A 22,160-nucleotide genomic window follows, 5' to 3' on the forward strand; every position below is an offset into this window, starting at 1 on the left:
TGGAAGAAGTATAAACTTTCTTTCCCCATCTATCCAAGGCCCTAGCCTCTTTGTCTGCAGGAACCGGATTCTTAACAACAGAAGCCTTAACACCTTTAGGCCCCTGACTAACAGTTTCTGGGTCAGCCCTAGGACTCTTAAAAAGATACTTATGAGCTTCAGGCACCCTGTAATACCTATCCGGTTTAACAGGTGCAGGAGGCAAAGAATCAGGATTAAGAGAAGCCTCCGTAAAAACATCTTCTACTACATCCAAAACAGGAGGTATAGCCAAAGGCCTATGCTGGGGTAAAAACAAAAATTCCCTAAGCCTTTTCCTGGAATCAGAGAAGTCCTGACCTTCCCACTTAAAATGCTCCCTCATGGAATGAAGAGTTTCTGAAAAAGAAAAATCCTCAGGAGGAGAAGCAGAAGGAGTAGAATCATCCACATCAGAATCAGAATAAGGAGAGTACTCCTGCAAGTCTTCAGCCGAAGACTCTGAAACATCCGAAGCCTGCTCAAAACCCCCCAACTCAGGTTCCAACCTAGGTCTCTTATCCGGAGGGGGCATAGAACCCCTAATTAAAGTAATCAAATCTTCTGCCATTTTAAGCATATGCTTCTTGGGCACAGTACCTGAAGAACTAGGGGTAACACCAACTGAAGCCAAACCTGGCCTGCCCCTGGGAGAAGCCTTTGAAACAGAAGGAGAGGGCCTAGCCACCCTAGGAAGGGAGGGGAGTATAGTAACCTGAGAAGCCCCCTCAGCCTGACTTGCCTCCTGAGAGGCCACATCTTGCAATAATAAGGTCTCACCCTGGGAACACAAAGAAACCTCCGGCGGAGCCACCGGCTCCACCGACACCTCTAAAGAGCCGATGTCCGCTACAGACGGTTCTTCTAGCCTAGTCTTTACTGCCTTGTCCTTGCGCTTCTTCGAAGAAGCGGCGCGGAGCATCCGGCGGCATTTTATAATTACACCGCTTCCCAAAGACTAACCTTGCACAATCCAACCTTCTCTTTATAGTGCGTTTATTAAATCTAGCACAAGAGCGACAGCCAACAACGTCGTGCTCAGGCCCTAAGCAAGGAATACACAAAGTATGATAATCTCTATGCGGTATCTGTTTCCCACAAGAAATGCAATTATTGACTTTTTCTGACATCCGGTAAATCACTGAGGCAAGAAAAACTAAAATATTCCCCAACGGGTACTTAGCCAACTTTGAACTCGGTCTGAAACTTCGAAATCGAAAAATCTCAGAACGCCAACCGGCACTTGCAATGCTGCTTCTGCATCGGACCATGCGGCAAAAAAGACTGAGGATATGACGTCGGTCATGCGCATTTGTACCCTGACGTCCTGATGTCAGTCAAATGCGCCTTGACCGACGTCAGCCTTATACTTTGATATTCGGGCCGACCGAGGACAGCGGACTACCCAAGTGTAAGGACTGCAGCAATGTGAGATGAAGAACATCAGATACATTATTATTCTTATCAACTGAACTAACAGAGGACATTCTGATGTGTTCTTGGCTGGGTGTTTCTTTTCTTCCAATCAAAAGGCACTTTTAGCAAGATTCCATATATGGGGGAAACTGCACCCTCATACCTCTGCAGCCTGTGACATAAGCCAGGTACATAAGTAAGCTTGTTGACAAAGTATACCAACTTGCTTCCTATGTGACCAGCATCTCTTTTCTTGATAGTTAAGAAACAATGCAGGTCTGATGTTATGTAATTAGGTATAAAATGCATATCTTCTCAACTCACAGGAAATAGTGAAGAGCAACACAACCTCAGATGCTTTTTTCTAGGTGAATTTTGTCTCCACTTCTGACGACCATCAAGCTTCACTCAACCAGATCAGACTGAGACTCCGTATCTCCATACTAGAAATTGATGCAGTGCAATATGTTGGGGGGGGGGGCACCATCCAGGCAGCCATGAGGATTCTTTCTTCCCCTATTCACATCTGTGCCTTCAGCTCACCTTGCTGATATACTGTGCTCCTTTGTCGCCTGAACTAAGTCCTCTCAGGTCATGACCCAATGGAGTTCAATTTTTCCTAGTTCCTGTGGCAGGAACAGCAAAATACATGCCCCCCGAGCAACTTCACTTAATGCAGTATGTGAGCTACAGGACATTTCTAGTATTGCCCTAACTACCTCCCCAATGGCTAACAGGAACAGCCCCATCACAGCGGGGATATCCTATACTCAGTCCATCCTGTTCATATTTCTCCACACTCACATTCAACGACAGCTAAAAAAGCACTAATTTTCCAACCTTCTCTGCCCAGTTCCTCCAACTTTTAAGCAGCTACTGAAATTTGGTTAGTCTGGGTCATACTCAAGGCTATGTCCTTTTGTGCCACACAGCCAGAACTTCATGTCACTCATCCTTGGTTATAAGCCAAGACGAACAGGCAAGGTAGTTTGTTTATGTGCTTTACTACATAGAAACACAGGATGGACAGCAGCAGTACAAAATATAAATGAACTGATTAACAGACAGATTACACAGACAAGCATGCTTAAATCTCAACAGCTTACTACAAAATGGCAGTCAAGCTCACACATGCTCAGTATTTATACACATGTGCAAGCCCATGGAAAGATTCTTAAAGGCATACATACATATTATATTGAGCTACACCATTCACAGGAGGATTGATGGAGAGTATTTCTAAACCAACAGTGGGGGGTGGGGGGGTCGGTCAAAAGGGAGAAGAACTGATATGTTAAGAAGATGTCACATCTAATCTTAAAAGTGCTCCTTGATGAGGACTGGCCTCAGTCACAAACAATACCAGCAGGGAGGAAGGAGCAGGATGGCCACAAACACAGCACTCAGACAGCTAACTCCTAGAGTACTTACTTCTCAAAAATTGCCTTCACCTGTTTGGTGAAAGTATGCAGTGAAAACCAAGTGGTCATGATACAGATGTCCACATAAGACAACAGAAGTAAGGCAGTTACTCTTTTAGCAGAATGAGCACTGACAGCAGAGCCCAGAAACTGCTGGTTTGGCAAATAGTGGCAAAACATAACACACTTCACAACTAACCAGAGAAACATCTGCTTAGCCATCACAAGTTCTTCTTTTCTGGAGCAAAACAGGTGAACAACTGGTATGCAAGCAAACAAACTAACCAAGATCCATATATCTACTCTCAGACACCCATTCCAGCCATGCCTAAACTCCTAATCCACATTGAAGATGTGAAAGCCTCCCCTCCCCATTTATTTTTGCCATTTGCAAATAAAACCAAGATGTTGACTGACTGATTCAGACAAAACCCTCTAAAACCACTTTGGTAAGAAACATGCGTTCCTGCCGAGAGACAACCCGTTCTTGTAAAAAATAGATATGTGTAGAGTACTGCTCATTAGAAAACAAGAGCCATTTACACTTGGTGGCACAAACCTGCTAAGTGTGTGTGTGTGTGTGTGTGTGTGTGTGTGTGTGTGTGGGGGGGGGGGGGGCTTCAGTTACCTCAAGAACCAGTGAAGGCAAATACTGTGGAATAAGGGGGTGTGTGCATCAGGACCGAAGCCCTGAGGTGAGGGAAAAGCCTGCTGCCCCTCAAATGTGTGGCACATCCTTAGCTTGAGCTGAAAACGTTTTCTGTAAAGTTAGAGACCCAAGAGCCTGAAATCAGGCCTATCTCAGCCTCTACTGGAAAACAGGAATGAGTTTTGATGTCTCTCCACTGAATTCTATAATGATACATGGAATCAGTGGAAATACTCACAGAAGCCTTCTTTGTCATGGAAAGAGAATGCATCTACTACTACCTCCTCATACCCTCATGCACTGAAGACAGGGAGGATGGCATTCTCCCAAATGGCAAAGAGAATCCTCTCCAGATTACCCCAATTCCAGAAGACCCTGACCAGGCACAACATTTGCACCCAAAGCTCATGCAGAGGATAGGAATAGACACCCCGCTCAGAGCATGTGCCAGCTCCTTTATCTCTCTAGGGATGTCAAATTCTGACAGAATTATGTCTCCTGTTCTGGCCTAATGTAATCTATGCATCGCTTCCATGCACAAGTAGAAAGAACTTGTGCTTTCTTAATGAGTTACCACAAAATATTCTCATCAGATGAGAAGAAGCCTCAGAGACAGTTGCTTTTACAAGGCTTTCAGTGCCACAAGAATTGCTTTCAGATCCAAATGGATCATCTGAAGTCCCTTATCCAAGAAACACCATGGTTTGTGAATCATGTGTGAGCCTAGGTGAATTTCATTGTCCAGCATTGATATCAATGAATATGACAAGTTCCTCTGCACAAAAGGCAGATGAAGAGGAATACTGTGTGTGTGTGTGTGTGTGTGTGTGTGTGTGTGTGTGTGTGTGTGTGTGTGTGTGTGTGTGTGTGAGACTATCCACCACTCCAACATCCTTCAACAGCAACCCAACTCTAAAAGAAAAACAAAACTCATGTGGTGGCTCTGCAGACAATTATAACTCAAAGTGCACAGCGAAACTCATATCCTTAGATGCAAACAGCACTATGAAGACTGTGGTTACCAGCAAAGTTAGCACAGTCCGACTGCACTATGAACTGCATCTTTGCTTAAGAAGTCAAGGCCATGACCTTCTCTGCACTCTCCAAAGAAAGAAATGACAAATGCTGGGGGATGACAAATTATGCCTCAGTGAAGAACTTTCTCTAAGCCAGGATCAAAAAGGGTTTGTTCGTATATATGTTCACTTAAAAAGACCGCATCCAAAGAAGTGGCCAAAGAAGGGAAATACTAATGAATCTCAAGACTGGGAACATGGAACTAGTCAATCAGTAAAAAACAATGGAAGAACCTTCCCTTGCAAGAGGTCTAAGCAACACAGCCAACACCTCTGTAAAGTTAATTGACTACAAGGAAAAGTCTACATGGTAAAACTTTAGGCTAGAAGTCATACTCACCCAAGGAGAAATTGTAGTTATGTACTTGCAATAATGCTGGATCCTTTCATTCCCATCTGTCCAATATGACATTTGGGTCTTTGAATCACTTGTTGGATCTGACCCGGCAAAACCAGTGCTCCAATCTCAACTTTCTTGGACCCCCCCCATTATGCCCAAGTCTGTAAGATTACTACAGATCAAATCTGGAGCCAGTAGGAAGAGCAGCCACAGGCAGATAATGGATACATCCGTCAGGTCGAACCAAGTGACAATTCAGAAAGGCAATGGGGAGGAAGAGCTGTCATACTGAGGGGAATAGAATGAAAGGATCCACCACTATGATAAAGTACATAACTACCATAACCTATTCATTCCATTCATCTGATCCGAAATTAGAGGTCTGAATCCCAAACTACAACAGCAGCTGTGTGGCATCTTGACAGCAGGCCCTTTAAGACAGTGGCTCTAAAGGAAGCCCTAGCTCTGGAAATAGCATCTAGTATAAAACAGCATGTAGTATAAATAGCATGCAGTGATTATCTTAAAATATGAAAGGTAGTCCGTGTAGCTGCTGCACAACCTCATCAGCCAAGGTGTTCGTAAAGAAGGTTGCAAAAGTGGCAATAGACATAGTGGAACGAGCCTCTGGCTTGCAAGGTAATGGGCGATGGTAGGTACAATACACATAAGAAATGCAATATGAAAATCACATGGAAAGAGTGACCTCAAAAATATGTGAACACAGTTTATTAACTGCAAAGAAAACAAAGATCTGTGGGTCTTTTTTGAAGCCCTTAGTTCTGTGAAGGTAGAACCTTATGTATCTGTGAACATCCAAAGTATGCAGGACACATACACCCTTTGCTGGAATAATTTGAAAAGAAGGTTAACATATGAATCAGTTTGTCCATATTCACCTCAGACTTCACTGTCCTTTTGAAGAATTAAATAAGGTACTTAGGAATGCAGCAACAGCAGCTCTGAAACTCTTCTGTCTTAAAGTTATTGCTACCAGAAGTAAGTTATTTCATGAGAAAAATGTCAGTTGTGCTGTAGAAGCCAATTAAAAGGGAGGCTTTGTCAAGGCTTCTAAGACAAAACTGAGGTCCCAAGAAGGGACCAGGTTCTCTAAACTGGAAGCCAGAGACAGAAGATACCTTTAAGGAATGCACTGCAAAGTTTGTGAGAAACTAGCTAATGAGCTTCCTGACCAATATGGTAGTTAGACATAGCTGCTAGCTGAGCCTATATGGTGGAAAAACTGGAACCTCAATTGAATAAGGTAGCCAAGAAACACAGAATGTCTGGGATGGAAGTGGAAAAGGGATCAATGTTTTAGACAGACACTTAAATGACGAAGCTTTTCCATTTCCCATAGTACAACTTATGGACAGAATCTTTCTGAGCAGCAGAGATCCTAACAACATCAGAAAAAAAGGGAAGGCTTATTGGCCATCACTGGAATTGGAGAAACCGAGCAGTTAACCTTAAGTTATGAAGGTCTAGGTGAGGCTTCTCGGGTGGATGTAAAAAAACGATCCTGTCTGGAATCCAGACTCTACAGTGCTTCCCTAATATTAGGCCTGGAAAGTGGAAACAAAAGACTGCCTAGGCCAAAAAAGGGACAATGAGGATCACTAACATTTTGCACCTGATAGCTTTCTCTAAGAAGCTGTGAATCAAGAGTATCGGTAGGGAGGAGGCAAGCAACAGACAGAGAGGTCAGTGTTTCTAGAGGGGTCATAGCAAAGAATTTGCTGCACTTGGTGCTGGATGGGGAAGCAAAAAGACTGCAGCAAGGTTGGCCCCAGTGGTTGAAGATCTGTTTAGCTATCACTGCATTGAGAGACCACTCATGAAACATTAGGATTTACCCACTCAGAAGGGTTGGGAGGGTGGCTGAATGGTTAAGATGTTTGCCTTACAAACACAAAGTGCAGGGTTTGAGTCTCACAAGGGATAATTTGCTAGGCTTAAAATGGCTCACAAGGGCAGTTAGCTTAGTACTAATCTATGAACTTTAGATAGTCCAAAAGGCAACTGAGTGACTGGAAATGTGCAATGTTACTAGAAAGTGATGCAAAGTTATTGCCCTATGCTACACCATCACCTGTTCCTGGCATAGGTGATATGACCTGGCTCCCCTTGTTTAATGATGTATCAAACTACTGCCATAATGTCCATTTGAATAAAAGTCACTCCAAGAAAAAAGTAGTCCTGAAGCTCCTGTAATGCTAGACGGGCTGCTCTTATCTCTAGGCTCCTGACTGAAGGCTGGCCTTCGCTTTACTCCACAATTCTTGGACCATCCTCCTCATGAAATGCTTACACCCACCCCAAGGCAGCAGGGGGGGCTTGGAATGAGAGAAATGTATAGCCTCTGGATATTATTCTTCAGACACATTTGTTTTTGGTGATGGTCATCCATGTCAGGGCTGGTGGGTTTGTCTATCAGAAATGGGTCCATGGAATCCCTAGTTTCATGGATTCTCCAGCCTCTGGGCCTGCATCCACTAAACAGGCTACCTCTGTCTCAGACACCCCGTCAGAACTTGAATCAAACAGCTGATGCCTGGATTTCCTAAATCAGAGTGATTTTTAATCCTTTTCGTTCCTGCTGTAAGATCTCTGCAGGGTTTCAAACTTCACTCTAATGGCAGATAGAATCTTGACATCCTGCTCCCACTTCTGCATCCTCTCTTTCACGCCTTTAAATGCAAAGCTGCCCAAAGCAGGCACACATTTCCCTAATTTGTCCAGAGCTCTAGGTTCCTTGTTGGGCAAGTGGACAGTGGCTGCATCAGTGATCAGCCCCTTTTTTCGTTGAAGCTGCTATAAAGAAGGAATCAACCAGCAGACTCTTGGCCCAATGTTATCTGCCCATGCCTACGAATCTTATCTGGCTTGTGAGGAACCAGTCTGCAACTGCAGTGCTCCAGCCATTATCCTAATAGCCAGATTAATTTGCCTGCTGGCGGTACCACCCAAGAAGTAGAGGGTGCTGAACTGTAGGCATAAAACAGAACCTCCTCATCCTTTGAGGAGGGAGGGGTATGTAGGCCAGCATCCCCTATGTCACATAAGTTCAAGGATTTCACCAAAGGTGGTGCTTTCCTGAGACGACTGAGGGTGAACCCAATCAATCCTCCAAGGCGGTATAAAAAGTGATCAACCCCAACAGGGAATCGTGTGCCTGCTTTTGAATGTCTTGATTCCTGGAACACGGGGTGGGGTGGTGTCATGTTATATGACCTCAGAGAACTCGTCTTGCTGTGGAGCAATAGCTTTGAGGGCTGACTGTTGGCCCTGGCCCCTGAATGCATGCTGGGGCTGACAAGCAAATGAGCAAAAGTCATGGGGGGAACCAGCTCCGAAGAAACCTGTGTCTCAACACTCATGGAAGAAGAGATGATCCTCCCCATAATGTGAAATGCCATTCTACCATCTGCTGAATCCAAAGATATTGTCTCTCTAACTTAATTCATCACTTCCATAGGAGAAATAAGAGATGCTGAAGATGGAATCCCCAAAACTGAGAGAGTAGGCTGTTTTCAGGAGCGGACTAGTGTTGAAACTAGAAGGCTGAAGTGTCCAACATATACAACGGAGCTATATGAATTAGCTCCGATGAAGGTGCTGAAGATGTAGCATCGAGTCATCTGCTCTGAGCCAATCCCAGCTCTAAAATTATCAGTCAGATTAGACCCTTCAACTGCCAAGCTCAGGACTGTGATCAGCACTGAAGGGACAGATCTCAGGTTCGGAACTGAATCCAAAGCCACCTGTGCCAAAACCAGCAGTGGGGAAAACAGCTAGTAAGAGAGATAAGAGATAGTAAGAGAGATACCAGGCCAGCCTTACCCAACTTCAGAGATGATGAGGATGGGAGGACACCTATCTCGAGCTGCATCTTCAGAAAAACTCTCATCATGGGATCAAATCCACTTTAGACTTTTATAAGACCTGAAGAAGCAAAATAAAGAAATGGAGGGAGGAGAAGATGGAATCCTGGATAACTCCCTTACTGAAAAATTCCTAATTAGTAACCTTTTAGGAGACCTGTCTGGTATATCAGCTCAGACAGTCCTGAGGAGCCACAGGAGCAGAGAGTGGCGACACCACAACTAGTTCTACTCTGGAAATTTTCAGAGCTGAAAATGTCTCCAACTTACTGGGTCATCTTTTTTCTCAATTCTGCATCCTTAGATTGGACAAAAAGTTTGTCAGCGGGCTTCTTAACCCTCTCTGACTCTGCGTCTCAGAGAATAAGCCTCAATTATCAACTTGTTCTTAAGGTCTGATAGGGTTATAGGCCTGAAGCCCTCTCATATCTGGCAGTCCTCACTCAAATACTTAACTCCCAACACACAAGACCCATGTCTTGGGTGGGATTTTGTGCCCACGCTTCTGATAAATTTAAAAAATTGTTCTCTTTTTCCTTCTGTATCTTCATAGCTGTGGAAAAAAAAACATTAGCAGCACAGCAGCAAGTAGCAACAGAACAGTAATCGCAACACCTGACTAGAAGAATTATACTAAACTAGTCTAACAAGAAACAACTTTGATATGAACTATAAAGGCTTTTGTTTGTCTTTTTTTCTGTTTGAATAATGATGATGGCGTGCAGGCCAACTCAGAGAGAAAATGGCAAGAGAGGAAATTCTCTCATAAAAGCAGAAAATAGGCTAAATAAATTCTATAAAAGTAATAAAAATAACAGAAGGAAACCTAGCAAATGTTATATTATATAGTATAAATTTCATGAAGGGGCACTTAGTGGAAGCCGAGTCAAAATCTGAGTCTGTTTGTGATGGCAGCAAAGGAGATTTGAAGTAATCTTAACCACTGGGACATAATGGGAAAGGTTCTTAAAGGGGCTTGAGGATGCAGTAAGAGTTTTACTGGGTTGGATGCAACAAGTGACTTAATAAAACAAATGCAAGATCAGACGGATGGAATGAACAGGATCTGGTGGAATCTCTTGTATTGGCAGCAAATGCTAATGTAACAAAAAGCATCCATCATATCCCGCAACAAAATCCCATCTTCTTGTGAAAACAAATGCATGATCCCCTCCTGAGTGACTATCCAAAACTTGAATGCACTAGATGGAGTACTTGAAGTGTCTGAAGTCCAGAACAGGAAAAAGATTATCTGACACCTTCAGGGCCAGAAAGACCATTGAGAAAAAGCCTCAGCAGCAGCAGGAACCATGCCTGTCTGAGACTCTCAGCAGAAATAGACTGCTTACCAGCACAGCAATTTGGTAGGGGGTTGTTGAGCAACAGTAGATTATAAACTTAACAGACCACCTCCCAGCCCTATAAGCAATCAAAGACCAGAGTCAGCAGGGCTGCTGGTGGAGTTGTCAACATGGGTGACTCTGCTAGCAATGGATGGTGTAAGACTAATATCTGCAGCCTTTCCTCAGTCAAAAAGAAGGTCCCTTCTTCTTCTGAGGCTGGCTAGCAGAGGACAAACTAAGAATAGCATAAGGGAAAGCATACTTATTCTTCAAAGTAAGGGATGAATTTCTCCTCAGGAGGTCATCAAGTAGGTTTTGGCCTAGCTGGCCAAAGAACATATCCTCCAAAAGGTCACCCCTCCACGATCTTGTTCCCAATTTCCTCCTTTAGAGCGAACACTCAGTCACAGCATTCTTTACAAAAAAAACAATTAAGTCGCAACCTCAGCCAGTGTCAGCTCAATCAAAACTGCGGCAAGAAACATGGTGTCTCATCTTGAAGGCACTGAACATGCTCTCACAATTATCTTTCTTGAAGACACACTGAAGTAGGTCATATAGTTTACCCAACATCATCTTATTTATTTATTTATTGCATTTGTTTACCGGGATAAGTTCACTGGGCCTAAAAGAGCCCATTTTCAGTGGAGGCCCGGGAAGAAAAGCTCCGAGATACAGAAAAAATATAAATATTAATTAGTGCAGAAGCAGAAACAGTGTTACAGATATTAAACATAGTAACATATACAAAATATATACATAAAAGCAAGAATCTAGTTTGTTTGATTACAGTAATATATACAGAAAATATACATTAAAGCAGAATTCAATGAATTCAATCAGAGTGGTATAAACAGATATCAGTATTATTATACCAGTATCAACAAGTGAAGATAAAAATAAATATGGAGAAAATATCATCATGAGTTGGGCCTTGAAATGAGAAAAGTGTGACAACTGGCTGGGTGTCCTAAGCCTCAATTTAGCAAAAAATCTCTTTTGTCATGCATATCCAACGTGCTGAGGGTTTTGGCACCTATGCAAAACTGAAGAAATCACAAAACAGTCATCTCTGGAATGGTTTGATGAGCTGGTCTGGTGATGCCTTTTTTGGGGGCTGACATGGCACAGTCAGGCTGCCATCAGGTTGCACTGCTTGCATCTCTATCTAATGAGAGGTCTGTGGATATGACAACCCAGGACTCCTCAGAATTTCTTCCTATAAACTTCAAAAAGTGCTTCTGGATGGTGGAAACAGGAGCCCAACATCCATCTAGGCTGTTCCAAATAAACCTAAAGATGTCTCTAAAGCTTGGGTTATATGGCAGTAAAACAGCAGGGGGGGGGGGTGACCAGATTATCCTTGTTCTTCTGCATGACAGTGGCCTCAAGATCCTACAAATACTCAAAAGAACTGGAGAGGGGTGCCATACCCCCCCCCATTACTTACAAGTGTGACTCCATGTGGGGTGGGTGGGGGCGGATAAACTGCATGTAAGTGCTGAGGCATCAAAATGTAGTGCTGGACAGTCCTCTAGTGCAGGGCAGCTTGAATTGTAATGAAGTTTGTGTTGGGCTTAGCAATGCCTTTCATTTTAAGTTAACTCCTTAACAGTGAACTCTCACACAAATAACTCAAGCTCAGAGAAGACAGCGTTTCTCCCCAGGCCTCCATTGAAAATGGGCTCATTCTGGCTCAATGGACTTTCCCGGTTAACAAACTGCAAATAATTAATAAATAAATATGAAACACCAGCCTGAGATCATGAACCTTGGTATAGAAAGAATATGGTGTTACTGTAAAACAAATTCATTAGCAATGTCCTGTGAAAGAGAAGACTGTCACTTTTGCTTACCACTGGAAAGACATTCTGTTCCATCTTGAAACTGAGGCAATGATAGATGCTGTCCTGGACAAGTAAAAAGGGAAGGGCTAAGTCCCAAATCTTTAAGTAGTAAACATGAACTATCCTGTCTTCCGTGAGGGGAGTGATACTGGGAAATTCCTTGAAGAAAATAAAATAAATAAATAAATAGTAGGTAAAACCATTTAACACCAAAAATAATAAAAAAAGTGAACACTCACCGTATCAGCTGATCTTTGAAAAGACCTTTTGCAGAGGGTGAAACATTTAGGTACCTTCTTCTATATGTTCGCTGAGAGGCTCTTATAAAAATCATCAGCACTGCACACACAAAGCCTTCCTCCCTTTTATCACTCACAACATTCCTCCGTTAGTAGGAGGATACCTGTATGCAGCTGTCTATGCCTGTGTTCTCGAAAACATTCTGTGCTAGACACCCATCTAGGATTAGTTCTCTGCCTTCTCTAGCTTCCCTGCACCACTGCAACCCTGAAAAGGAAAAAAAAATACACACTGGACAATGAATGAATGAATGAACAAATAAATCCGTGACTCAAGTGGTCAATATTTGGCATTGAAGCAGATTTATTTTTCATGACTCCACTGCCACAGCTACAAAACGTCTTGGTAGAAGGGAACAGTAACAATGAAATCCCTTACATCGATATAAGGTGTTAGAACGATCCTTTAAAATCCTTACAAAACTTTGAGAAAGGATTCTAAAGCCTTGTGCCAAGCTACACGTCCTCACTTTAATCCTGCTGAAATAGACAATGATCTCTTAACACCAAAAGCACAAAGTGCTGTAGATAAGAAAATGTGTTTCATAGTCCATTTTGAAGAAGCACTGACTGTGATGAACTGGGACTGGTCTAGAATTTGAAAGGTGATATCTGACTTCAAGTACTGGATAGACCTCCACCACTGTACTGTCTGTATGTACACACACACACACACACACACACACACACACACACACAACACACACACACACACACACACACACATGTAATGATGACACTTATGCAATTACTGAATCATTTTTAACCCCCCCCCCCCTTTATTAACTTCACACACTGAACTATGACATGGTACATACATGGTCTTAAAAAGAAAAGAAAGAAACTTTTAAGTATTTTTCATTAAGTCCATGCATTATACATATACCATTCCAACAGAACATAAATCACCCAAGTCCTGCCTTCACTTAAATATCACTCCTTCTCCATACATGTATTGTTGCCACAAATTCCATTAATTTTTTCACACCACCCCCCCCTTCCCCCCTCCCGGGATTCAGACAACTATGCTGAACAGTATGCCAATGCAGTATACAAGCACCTGTACAACTGCATGGACTCAGCCATACACAACAGAACTAAAACCTGCTCCTCAAGGAAACACAAACCTGTCTGGTGGACATCATCTATCAACAAGCATTACAACAAAAGGAAGAAACTGTTGTCCAAGGGTAAAAAGGAACAAATTCCAAATTGGACAAACTTCCTCCTCAGCCTCAACAAGCAAATTAAATCACTGGTGAACACCTCCACAGCCAATTATGAACTGAAACTAGCCTCCGAAACAAAGGGAAACCACAAAGCCTTCCTCAGTTACATCAGGAATCCCCATGGCAAAGCCCGGGTTTGTTCCGAATTAGTACTTAACGGTACCACTTACACTGACCCTGTTGACTGAGCCAACCTGCTAGCAGATAGGTTCAGCACAAACTTCACCCCCCCGTCTACCCTCAAAGGCCTGTTCGATATCCCCGATACTTGTCCCGCACCTCACATCTCTGTAGATCAAGTGTTAAAAGCCTTATCCAAGGCAAAGAACATTCTTCCATGGGACCTCATATGTATTCTGCACCATCTCCAGCAAGAACTAGCTTTGCCATTAAGCACCCTAGTCAACCACAGCCTAAGTATAGGCTTCATTCCAGCAGAGTGGAGAACTGCCACTGTCATACCCTTGCACAAAGGTGGTGGCACTACTGACCCTGAAAACTATCACCCCATTAGCTTGACAAGTCTGATCTGTAAAGCCATGGAGCATATTATTATGGATCTCATAAACAAGGACATAGGCAATCTTCAAGCACTTGACCTCGCCCAGTACGGATTTGTCAAGGGCAGATCTTGCCTGTTGAACCTGGCTGACTTCTTTGAGACTGTCACCAAGGCCCTGGATGAGAGAAAATCAGTACATAGAGCTTATCTTGACCTGGCCAAGGCCTCTGACACAACCCCCCACTCGGGCATCATCGAAAAGCTAACACAACTATCCCTACCTCATAACGTGGGTGGCCATCTGGCTCACCGATAGGACCCACAAGCTCAAAATAGGTGGCTCCACCTCCAACAGCAGACCTGTCACTAGTGGTGTTCCCCAGGGATTTGTCCTGAGACCCCTACTGTTTGGCATCTACTTCCCAGAGGTCCAAAGAAAGACAAAAGAGCTGTGGCTGACCAAGTTTGTGGATGACTTTAAGTTAGGTGCTGTCACTGACTCCCCAAATGATGTTAACATACTGCAAGTGCATCTCACAGCAACAAACAACTGGTGCCGAAGTCATGGCCTTAAGTTAAATGCAAAAAATGTATTATCTTACCATTCGGCAAAAAAGGCCCCTACTGATTACCACATCAACAGCAACCCTCTAAGCGCACAACCTGTGATGAGAGACCTGGGTACTCAGGTTCACAACAATCTCAAATTAGACCATCATGTAGTGGCAGTGGCCAGAAAAGCCTTTTACTTGGTTCATCTCATAAGTAAAGGGATAGCATCCAGAAAAAAGGAGGTTATTACCTCTCTGTACTCCTCCTTCATTAGGCCAACAATTGAGTATAATGCCCCATTTGATGTGTACCTTTCCAAACACATGCACCAGCTGGAAAGGTCACAGAAATACCTCACAAAGAGAATCAATGGCCTCCAACAACTGCCTATGCGGACAGGCTCAAATCACTATCACTCTACTCAGTATCATGCAGATTGCTCAGAGGTGGTCTATCTTGCCTACAAGGCAATATCGGTCCCTGCCCTACTAGAGATGTTCCATATCAGTAAGTTTAACTCCTTGTGTATTACCCGCTCAAAAGGCCTAAATCCAGTATGAAATAACATCCCTGGAACAGACTTCCCATAAATGTCAAATAAGAGTACCTCAATGACCCTCTTCAAGCGCAACCCAGATGAGTGGATGGGAAACCACAAATGTGTCCCAGGGGTTCCACCTGTGTCCCTCACTGACAGGGGCGACAGGTGCTGCCTGAGGTTTCTTTTTTCATAGGTGTGTATTAGGCTAATGGCCCTGGAGCCTTTACAAGCCTAGCCCATAGGATTACCCTGGCATTGTGCCACCTGACCTTAGTTCCCAGTTCCTCTGTCGAGTAGAGCCACTGGAGTGATCCCCGGGGTGAATTTTCTACTTCCCTTCCACTCATCAAGATTTCTCCTGAAGAGGGCCAGTGAGGTGCTATGTTTGACATGCATAGGAAGTCTATTCCATAGCATGGGCAGTCTCTGGGTTATGAACCTATCCCTCTAGCATGTTCTGTTGATTGTGGTAATAAGGCAGAGGTCTCTGGAGCATGTGGCACAGAGGTTTTGGGATTTCTTTGGCTGCAGCATTTCTATTTGGGGGATAAACTCTTGGCTAAGCTTCTAAGGGCCCCAGCGCCATTAGCCTAGTAACCTACTATGATCCTATGATTTGCTCATTCATTTTTTTTACAGTTCCAGCCTCCGAGTCTTATCTCCTTTGCAATATTCAATACTTCATTTCTTGTTGGTTTAGATACAGATTTATATTTTCTAGTAATTGCTTTTCTGGCAGCAAATATCCTTATACTTAAGCAAGGCCTTATTATGTACAGGCTAGATGTTATATCCCAACTCAAAAGAATCATTTCTTTAGTTACATGCATTTGCTCATCCAACATTTCCAACAAAGTACTCTGCAGGGAATTTTTTAAATATTGCAGCTCATTACATTCCAAATTACTTCTCTCACTCTCTTTTCCATCACACCTCCAGCAAGTACTATCTACTAAAGGAAACATTTTCTGACTTTTGTCTGATGTATAAAAATATATATGGAAACACTTTTATGCAGTATTCGTTTCTGCTCCAGGAAGCCTGTCGCTCAGCCAGTATAGACAAGTTGGAAAAAAGATCATGCTTTCACTGTACGTTACAATTATGCTCCCCGCACAAAATGTAGGACATAAAAGGGACGTACAGACGCAACTACCCAGAACTTCTTTTGCTGCCAGTTCGAACTCTATTCTTGACAGTTGGTCTGAATATTTTGTTGCTGTACTGACTAATTAGCAACACCATGTAAGTGCCCTGTTGGGGTTAATTTTTCTTTTTGTTTTTATAAATTTGCTTTCTTGATCTTGCAATTTTTTTATCACTACCTGGAGTTCATGTCATCCAAGAGGGGAAAATACCAGTTTGGGAAGCCGATTCTCCATAAGTATCCTTACAAACGTCTTTTTTGTTTGGCCGTTTCCCATGACCATACCTCTTGCAGTATCTGTAAGGCATCTGTGCTTAAGGCACTCAGAAATTGTTTGTCTTTCCTGGCCATTTATCTTGAAAACCAACGGCTTAGACTGTCAGCCCAGGGTATCATGGCAGAATCCTTTAACCTCAAGATACTCCCACTAGGTAAGAAGACAAAAAAGTCTCAGGTGGATTCTTTAGCTGTCCAGCCTCCTCTACTGAAATCTCGCCAAGGGTCGGGACCTCTGGTATTTGCTAGGGTTGATGTCGCTTCTAAGAAAAGACAAAAAACTGAAGCATGTTTCAGTCTGTCCTACAGATCCTCAAAGGGGCTGGCAGGAGTTTACTTAGGGCTTGTTCTCTGCCTTAATGGCCTTAAAGCCTCCTCAAGGGGGTTTCAGTATCTGCTCCTCCTTGGACCTCTACCCCCTTCTAAATGGTTTAGATACCAGATTCCTTGGATGAGGATTCTCTGTCTGGTGAAGGGTCTTTGTCCTATTTTTCACAGAAGCCTTTGGCTTATGGTTCAGATGCAGAGAAGTCTGTTATCCCCGAGTCTCCTTTCAAGGAATTATACACTGGGGGCACAATTGCTAGGATGATGGAATTCTTTAAGTGGGATTCTTCCCAAGTATTGGATATTCAGGGAAGATATTATGAGTTGCTTCAGGTGGATATTCCTAAACTATTGGCAGTTCCTCCTCTGTTGGCTACCTTGTTGGACAGTTTCCTTGCTGCTTCCAAGTCTCCTGATTCTCAGCCTCCTGCTCCTAAGAACCCTAATAGGTTCTATAAGGTTCATGTGGATTGTCTATTTTTATTTAAATGTCCTTCTGCTGATCCTGCAGTGGTGTCAGGTTCTTTTGACAAAACGTCTATACTTTTGCCATCTTCCAAACTTTTACCTTTTGATAGCAGGGCAATGGAGAGGATTGGCAAGAAAGTTTACACTTCTTCTACTTTGGTCTTTAGGGCTGCTAATTACCAGACCCACACAACCAAGTATCCTCTGGCCTTTGTTGCTCAGGCTTGTCAGGTTATCTCTCCCCTCCCCGATTCCAAAATTTAAAAACACTCAAGGTGGTCAAATCAGTCCTATACACCAAAGAGCAACAAAATAAAAATAAAACAGGCAAGGACCGAACCGTCTAAAATTTATTAAACATAACACAGCAAAAAATAAAAAAGAGCTTTCGAGTACAATTAACTCTTTCTCAATGCTAACATCAGTGCTGTTAAAATTCAGTTGGTATATAAAATACGCAAGCCAGCATTTCAGTTAAATCAGATTATCTAAAAACGATTAACACAATTAACTCATTACTGCTCTGTATAATTTTCATTCATAAAAATTCTCTTCTAAGTTTTAAAACCGGTTTAATACTGGTCTTCATATTAAGGACAGGTGGTTTATCTGCCCTAAAAAATGTATCCATCTGTACTCAACATCTCAGTCTTAGTAATCAAATCACCCCCTATTATATTATTAAAGGCGTTCTGTATAACTCTGAACTTAAAATGTATGATCCTTCCCCACGCTAATAATGTGCTAACTTAATACATTAATATCAATCTCCCTTCTAATAACAGATAAATTGGACCTCATTCTTTCCTTCAATTTTTGGTTCATCTTACCAATATAAAAATGTTCACATTTAACAGCTAGCCAGACATACTAGGTTATTAGTACAACAGGTAGCAAAAGCTGTAAAATTAAAAGTCTGCTTCGTAATGGGATGCACAAAAGTGGTTTCAACGTTAATATAACTACAATAAGAACAACTATGGCAGGGAATGGTCCCTTTAGTATTAACTTTGAGATGACATACATCTTTAAAACACAGATCTTTATAGCATAACTTCTGCTTAAGATTCCTTTCTTTAATAAAAGCAAAGGATGGCTTATTACCTATTACACTCTTTATCTCTGGGTTAGACAGTAAAATTCCCCAGTTCTTACATAAGACTGATTTAATCACAGATGTGTGTCTATTGAATTTCATAGCATATCTAAACACAATGTCATAAGATAGTCTCTTCCTAAACATATAACTTATTTTTGAAAATAAAGGTTTTAGCTGAGGAAAACATTAATTCAAAACATTTTGCCTAACCTTCTCTAATAAAATCTCATCAAAGCCCCTAATCTGAAAATCCTCAGACATATGAGCCATCTCTGATAGAAAAAAATTCATTGCTAGTATTCAACCTACTGGCTCTGATAAACTGACTCCTAACCATACTACCATAAACGTGGTGAGGGTGCATACTATTATAATGTAAAAATGTTGTAGTCTGCATATATTTTCTATGAATAGTAGTGCCTGTGGACCGAGGCACTAGAGCAGTCTTTTGGTTTGTGCTGTCAATAAAATATTTATTTTTTTTAATTTTTTTCTGTTTGATTACTGGCGTTGTGGTGGACTATTTTTTGCTTTTGGTTTAGTGGTTTTCGAATTATCATTCTATATCTGATTTTTTTTACAGGCAACCCCACCAGGCTTCTAAGGGCAGGAAGGGTGCGAGGCAGGCCCCCTCTGCTAAGGCTTCTCAGATTTCTGTGGCCCCCTTTATCTGATAAGCCTGCTTCTCTTTGACAATTTGCCTCCCACATCCCCAGCTTCAGACCATGTTCTTTTGTCCTTTCGACTCTCCCTCTGTCTTCCAAAGTGGCATTTCATCACTTCAGGATCTTGGGTTCTTTCTGTCATCCATCAGGGCTACTTTATGGTATGGAAATCTCTACCCCCTTTTTCTGGGATTTCTCAACCTCCACTAGAGCAATTTACTAATTTCTCGGAGGTTCTAGGGTCTCTGTTGAACTAAGGAACCATTCGACCTGTCCATCTCCTTCCCAAGTGGGACCGGGTTTTTATTCCAGGATGTTCCTGATTCCCTGAAAGGAGGGCACTTTTTTCCCTGCTAAACATCTTTCTTGAGAGCCCTTATTTTTGGATGCTTGCTCTTCAAACACTGTTTCCTCTTTTATTACATCCCAGGCTTTTCTGGTGTCCTTGGATCTGAAAGATGCTTACCTTCATATCCTACTTACCCTCTCTACAGGACGTTTTTACGTTTCTCTGTGTTTTCCTCTCATTTTCAGTTCTCTGCTTTGCCCTTTCTCCTTTCTGCTGAGCCAAGGGTATTCAGAAAATGCCTCCCTCCTTGGATGGCCTTCAGCAGGCTCCAAGGCATTCAGATTTTTACTTATCTAGATGACTTGTTGCTTCAGGTGCCTTCTCCAGTCGATTGTTGCAGGATCTGCAGTTCACCATCTCTCTTCCTCAAACTCTGGGGTTTACTATCCAACTTCCAAAAGTCTGTCCCGACTCCCTCATATGAAGCTGGGTTGCAGGATTCAGACGGTGCCAATATCAGTCTCTTTTCCACCTCCAAAGGTATTGTCATTGACATCCATCTTTCGGTCTCTTCTTCCCCTGACTGCCATGCCAGCCAGGGAGTTTCATCAGACACTGGGATTCATGACCTCTTCTAGTCTGATGGCTCCTCTTGCCAGAATACATATGCGGAAGCTTCAATGGTACCTCAAGTCAATTTGGCTGCATCCTCTTCACCCTCTGACTTTAAGTGTACCTCTCCTTCCCTGTCTCAAGAAGGAATTTGAGTGCTGGATTTGAAAGGTTGCTCTCAACCCAGGCCAGCCCTTTCAGCCTTCATTCCCTTCTTAAGAGTTGTTCACCAATGCCTCGAACATGGGATGAGGGGCATCTCTTGGTCACCTGAAAGTTCAGGGTCTTTGGCCTCTACATCAGAAGTCAGACCACATCAACACCAAAGAGATGAGCGCTCTGATTCTGGCCCTTCAAGCTTTTCACCCCATGTTCTACATTGATGTGGTATGTCAACAAGCAGGGGCAGCACGAAATCTTTCTCTCTGCAGGATGGCACTTCAGGATTGGGAAGTGTCTCACAGTTATCAGTTAGCTCTTCAGGCAGTATAAATTCCTTCAGAGCACAATCTTATGGCAGACACTCTGAGCAGGTCCAAATGACAGACTCACTAATAGATGCTTCATGGAGACATGTTTTTGGACATTGTCCATCAGTGGACTATTCCTCAGTTAGATCTGTCTACTTCACCTCTTAACAGGCAGCTCCATCTCTTCTGTTCCAGAGTGCCATGCCACCTGGCCTGGAAAACAGAGGCCCTATCTTTTCAGTGGAGGGGGCGGTTTCTTTAGGCTTTACCTTCTCTTCCTCTGCTTCCAAGAGTCCTGCAGAAGATTCAGCTGGACACCCCAAAAATCTTGCTAGTGACTCCCTTTTGGCCAAGCAGTACTGTTTTCCCCACTTAATGAATCTGGCCAGGGGAAATCATCACAAGTTATCTCATCTGCAGGATCTCCCCACACAGGACAAGGGGTCACTCACGCATCCCCACTTGTCCACTCTGCAACTGACATTGTGGGTGGTAGAGTTTTGATCCCTTTCAGGTACCTCTTTTCTGAGGACATGCTCAGGGTTTTACAGGCGGCCAGGAAACTCTCAACCAGGCCTTGACTCCTCATTTAACTTCTCGTTTTGAGGTCAAACAGTTTCTTAAAGGCATCCAGCATATTAGGCCTCCAAGAAAACCTATTCCTCTTCCTTGGGACCTTAATTTTGTTTTGTAAAAATTGACTCAAGATGCTTTCAAGCCTGCAGATTCTGCTTCTTTACAACATTGTACCCGGACGACTGTTTTGGTGCTGGCTCTTACTTCCACTCACAGGGTTTCTAATCTCCAAGCCCTTTGGCCATTCCTCCTTTTATGGTTTTTCACAGAGACAGGGTGTCCCTTCGTACTAATCCTTCTCTTATGCCCAAAGTGGTAAATGAGTTGTCCTTAAATCAGTAGATACAACTCCCTTCCTTTTTCCCTTCTCCTCAGTCTGCTACTGAGAGGGTCCTGCATACCTTGGATTTGTACAGACAGCTCAAGTACTATTTGGATAAAACTAGGACTAGTCGCAAGTCTCACAGCTTTTTGTTTCCTTTCATCCCAGGTTTTTGAGCTCGGCTGTTTCTAAGCAAACAATCTTTTCCTGGATATCCAAGGCCATTTATTTTTGTTATTCTTTTCATGGCAAGTCTCTGTCTGCTTCTATAAGAGCTCATTCTACTAGGAATGTTGCCTCTTCTGGTGCCTTATTCAATGGGTTGGACAGAAATTGCATCCTTGAAGCTACTACCTGCTCTTCAGTACATCTGTTTACTAAGCATTATAGGCTGGATATGTTTTTTACGGCCAGAGAAGACTTTGCTGAAACCATTTAATGTGGGTTTGTTGAGGGCTCTTCTCAGCCTTCCACTTCCCATTCTGTTTCTTGAGCTATTTTATTCTCACTTCTTTAAGGAATACTGCAACAGTGATCTAAAAAGTCATAGTACAATTGTGTAAAATCTTACCATAACAGTAATGTCCTTCTCTTCACTGTTGCAGTAAATGCTCCCTCCCTCTAACCCAGACTTGTTTATTCTGCATTTTTTCCTTATGGATGTGCATGGACTCCTTTGTCCTATGACAACTGTTCTCTACTGGGGAAATTCAGTTCTGGGTAGTTGCATCTGTACATCCCTTTTATGCCCTACATTCTGTGTGACGAACATAAAAGTGACATATGGTGCAA

At 42.8% G+C, this 22,160-nt stretch overlaps 1 protein-coding gene across 1 annotated transcript in view; it reads right to left on the bottom strand.

Moving 5' to 3' along the window:
* MEIOSIN (meiosis initiator) overlaps positions 1-22,160 on the bottom strand; it is a 1,029,307-nt gene that overhangs the window by 805,387 nt on the left and 201,760 nt on the right. The window contains exon 3 of the mRNA XM_044086822.1: positions 12,004-12,153. Within this exon, the coding sequence (XP_043942757.1) occupies positions 12,004-12,153 (150 nt within the window). The remainder of the gene's footprint in view (positions 1-12,003; positions 12,154-22,160) is intronic.

The sequence above is a fragment of the Protopterus annectens genome, chromosome 1.part0 (genome assembly GCF_019279795.1).
Source record: "Protopterus annectens isolate FY-2018-M chromosome 1.part0, PAN1.0, whole genome shotgun sequence".
In the NCBI taxonomy this organism is placed as follows: domain Eukaryota; kingdom Metazoa; phylum Chordata; order Ceratodontiformes; family Protopteridae; genus Protopterus; species Protopterus annectens.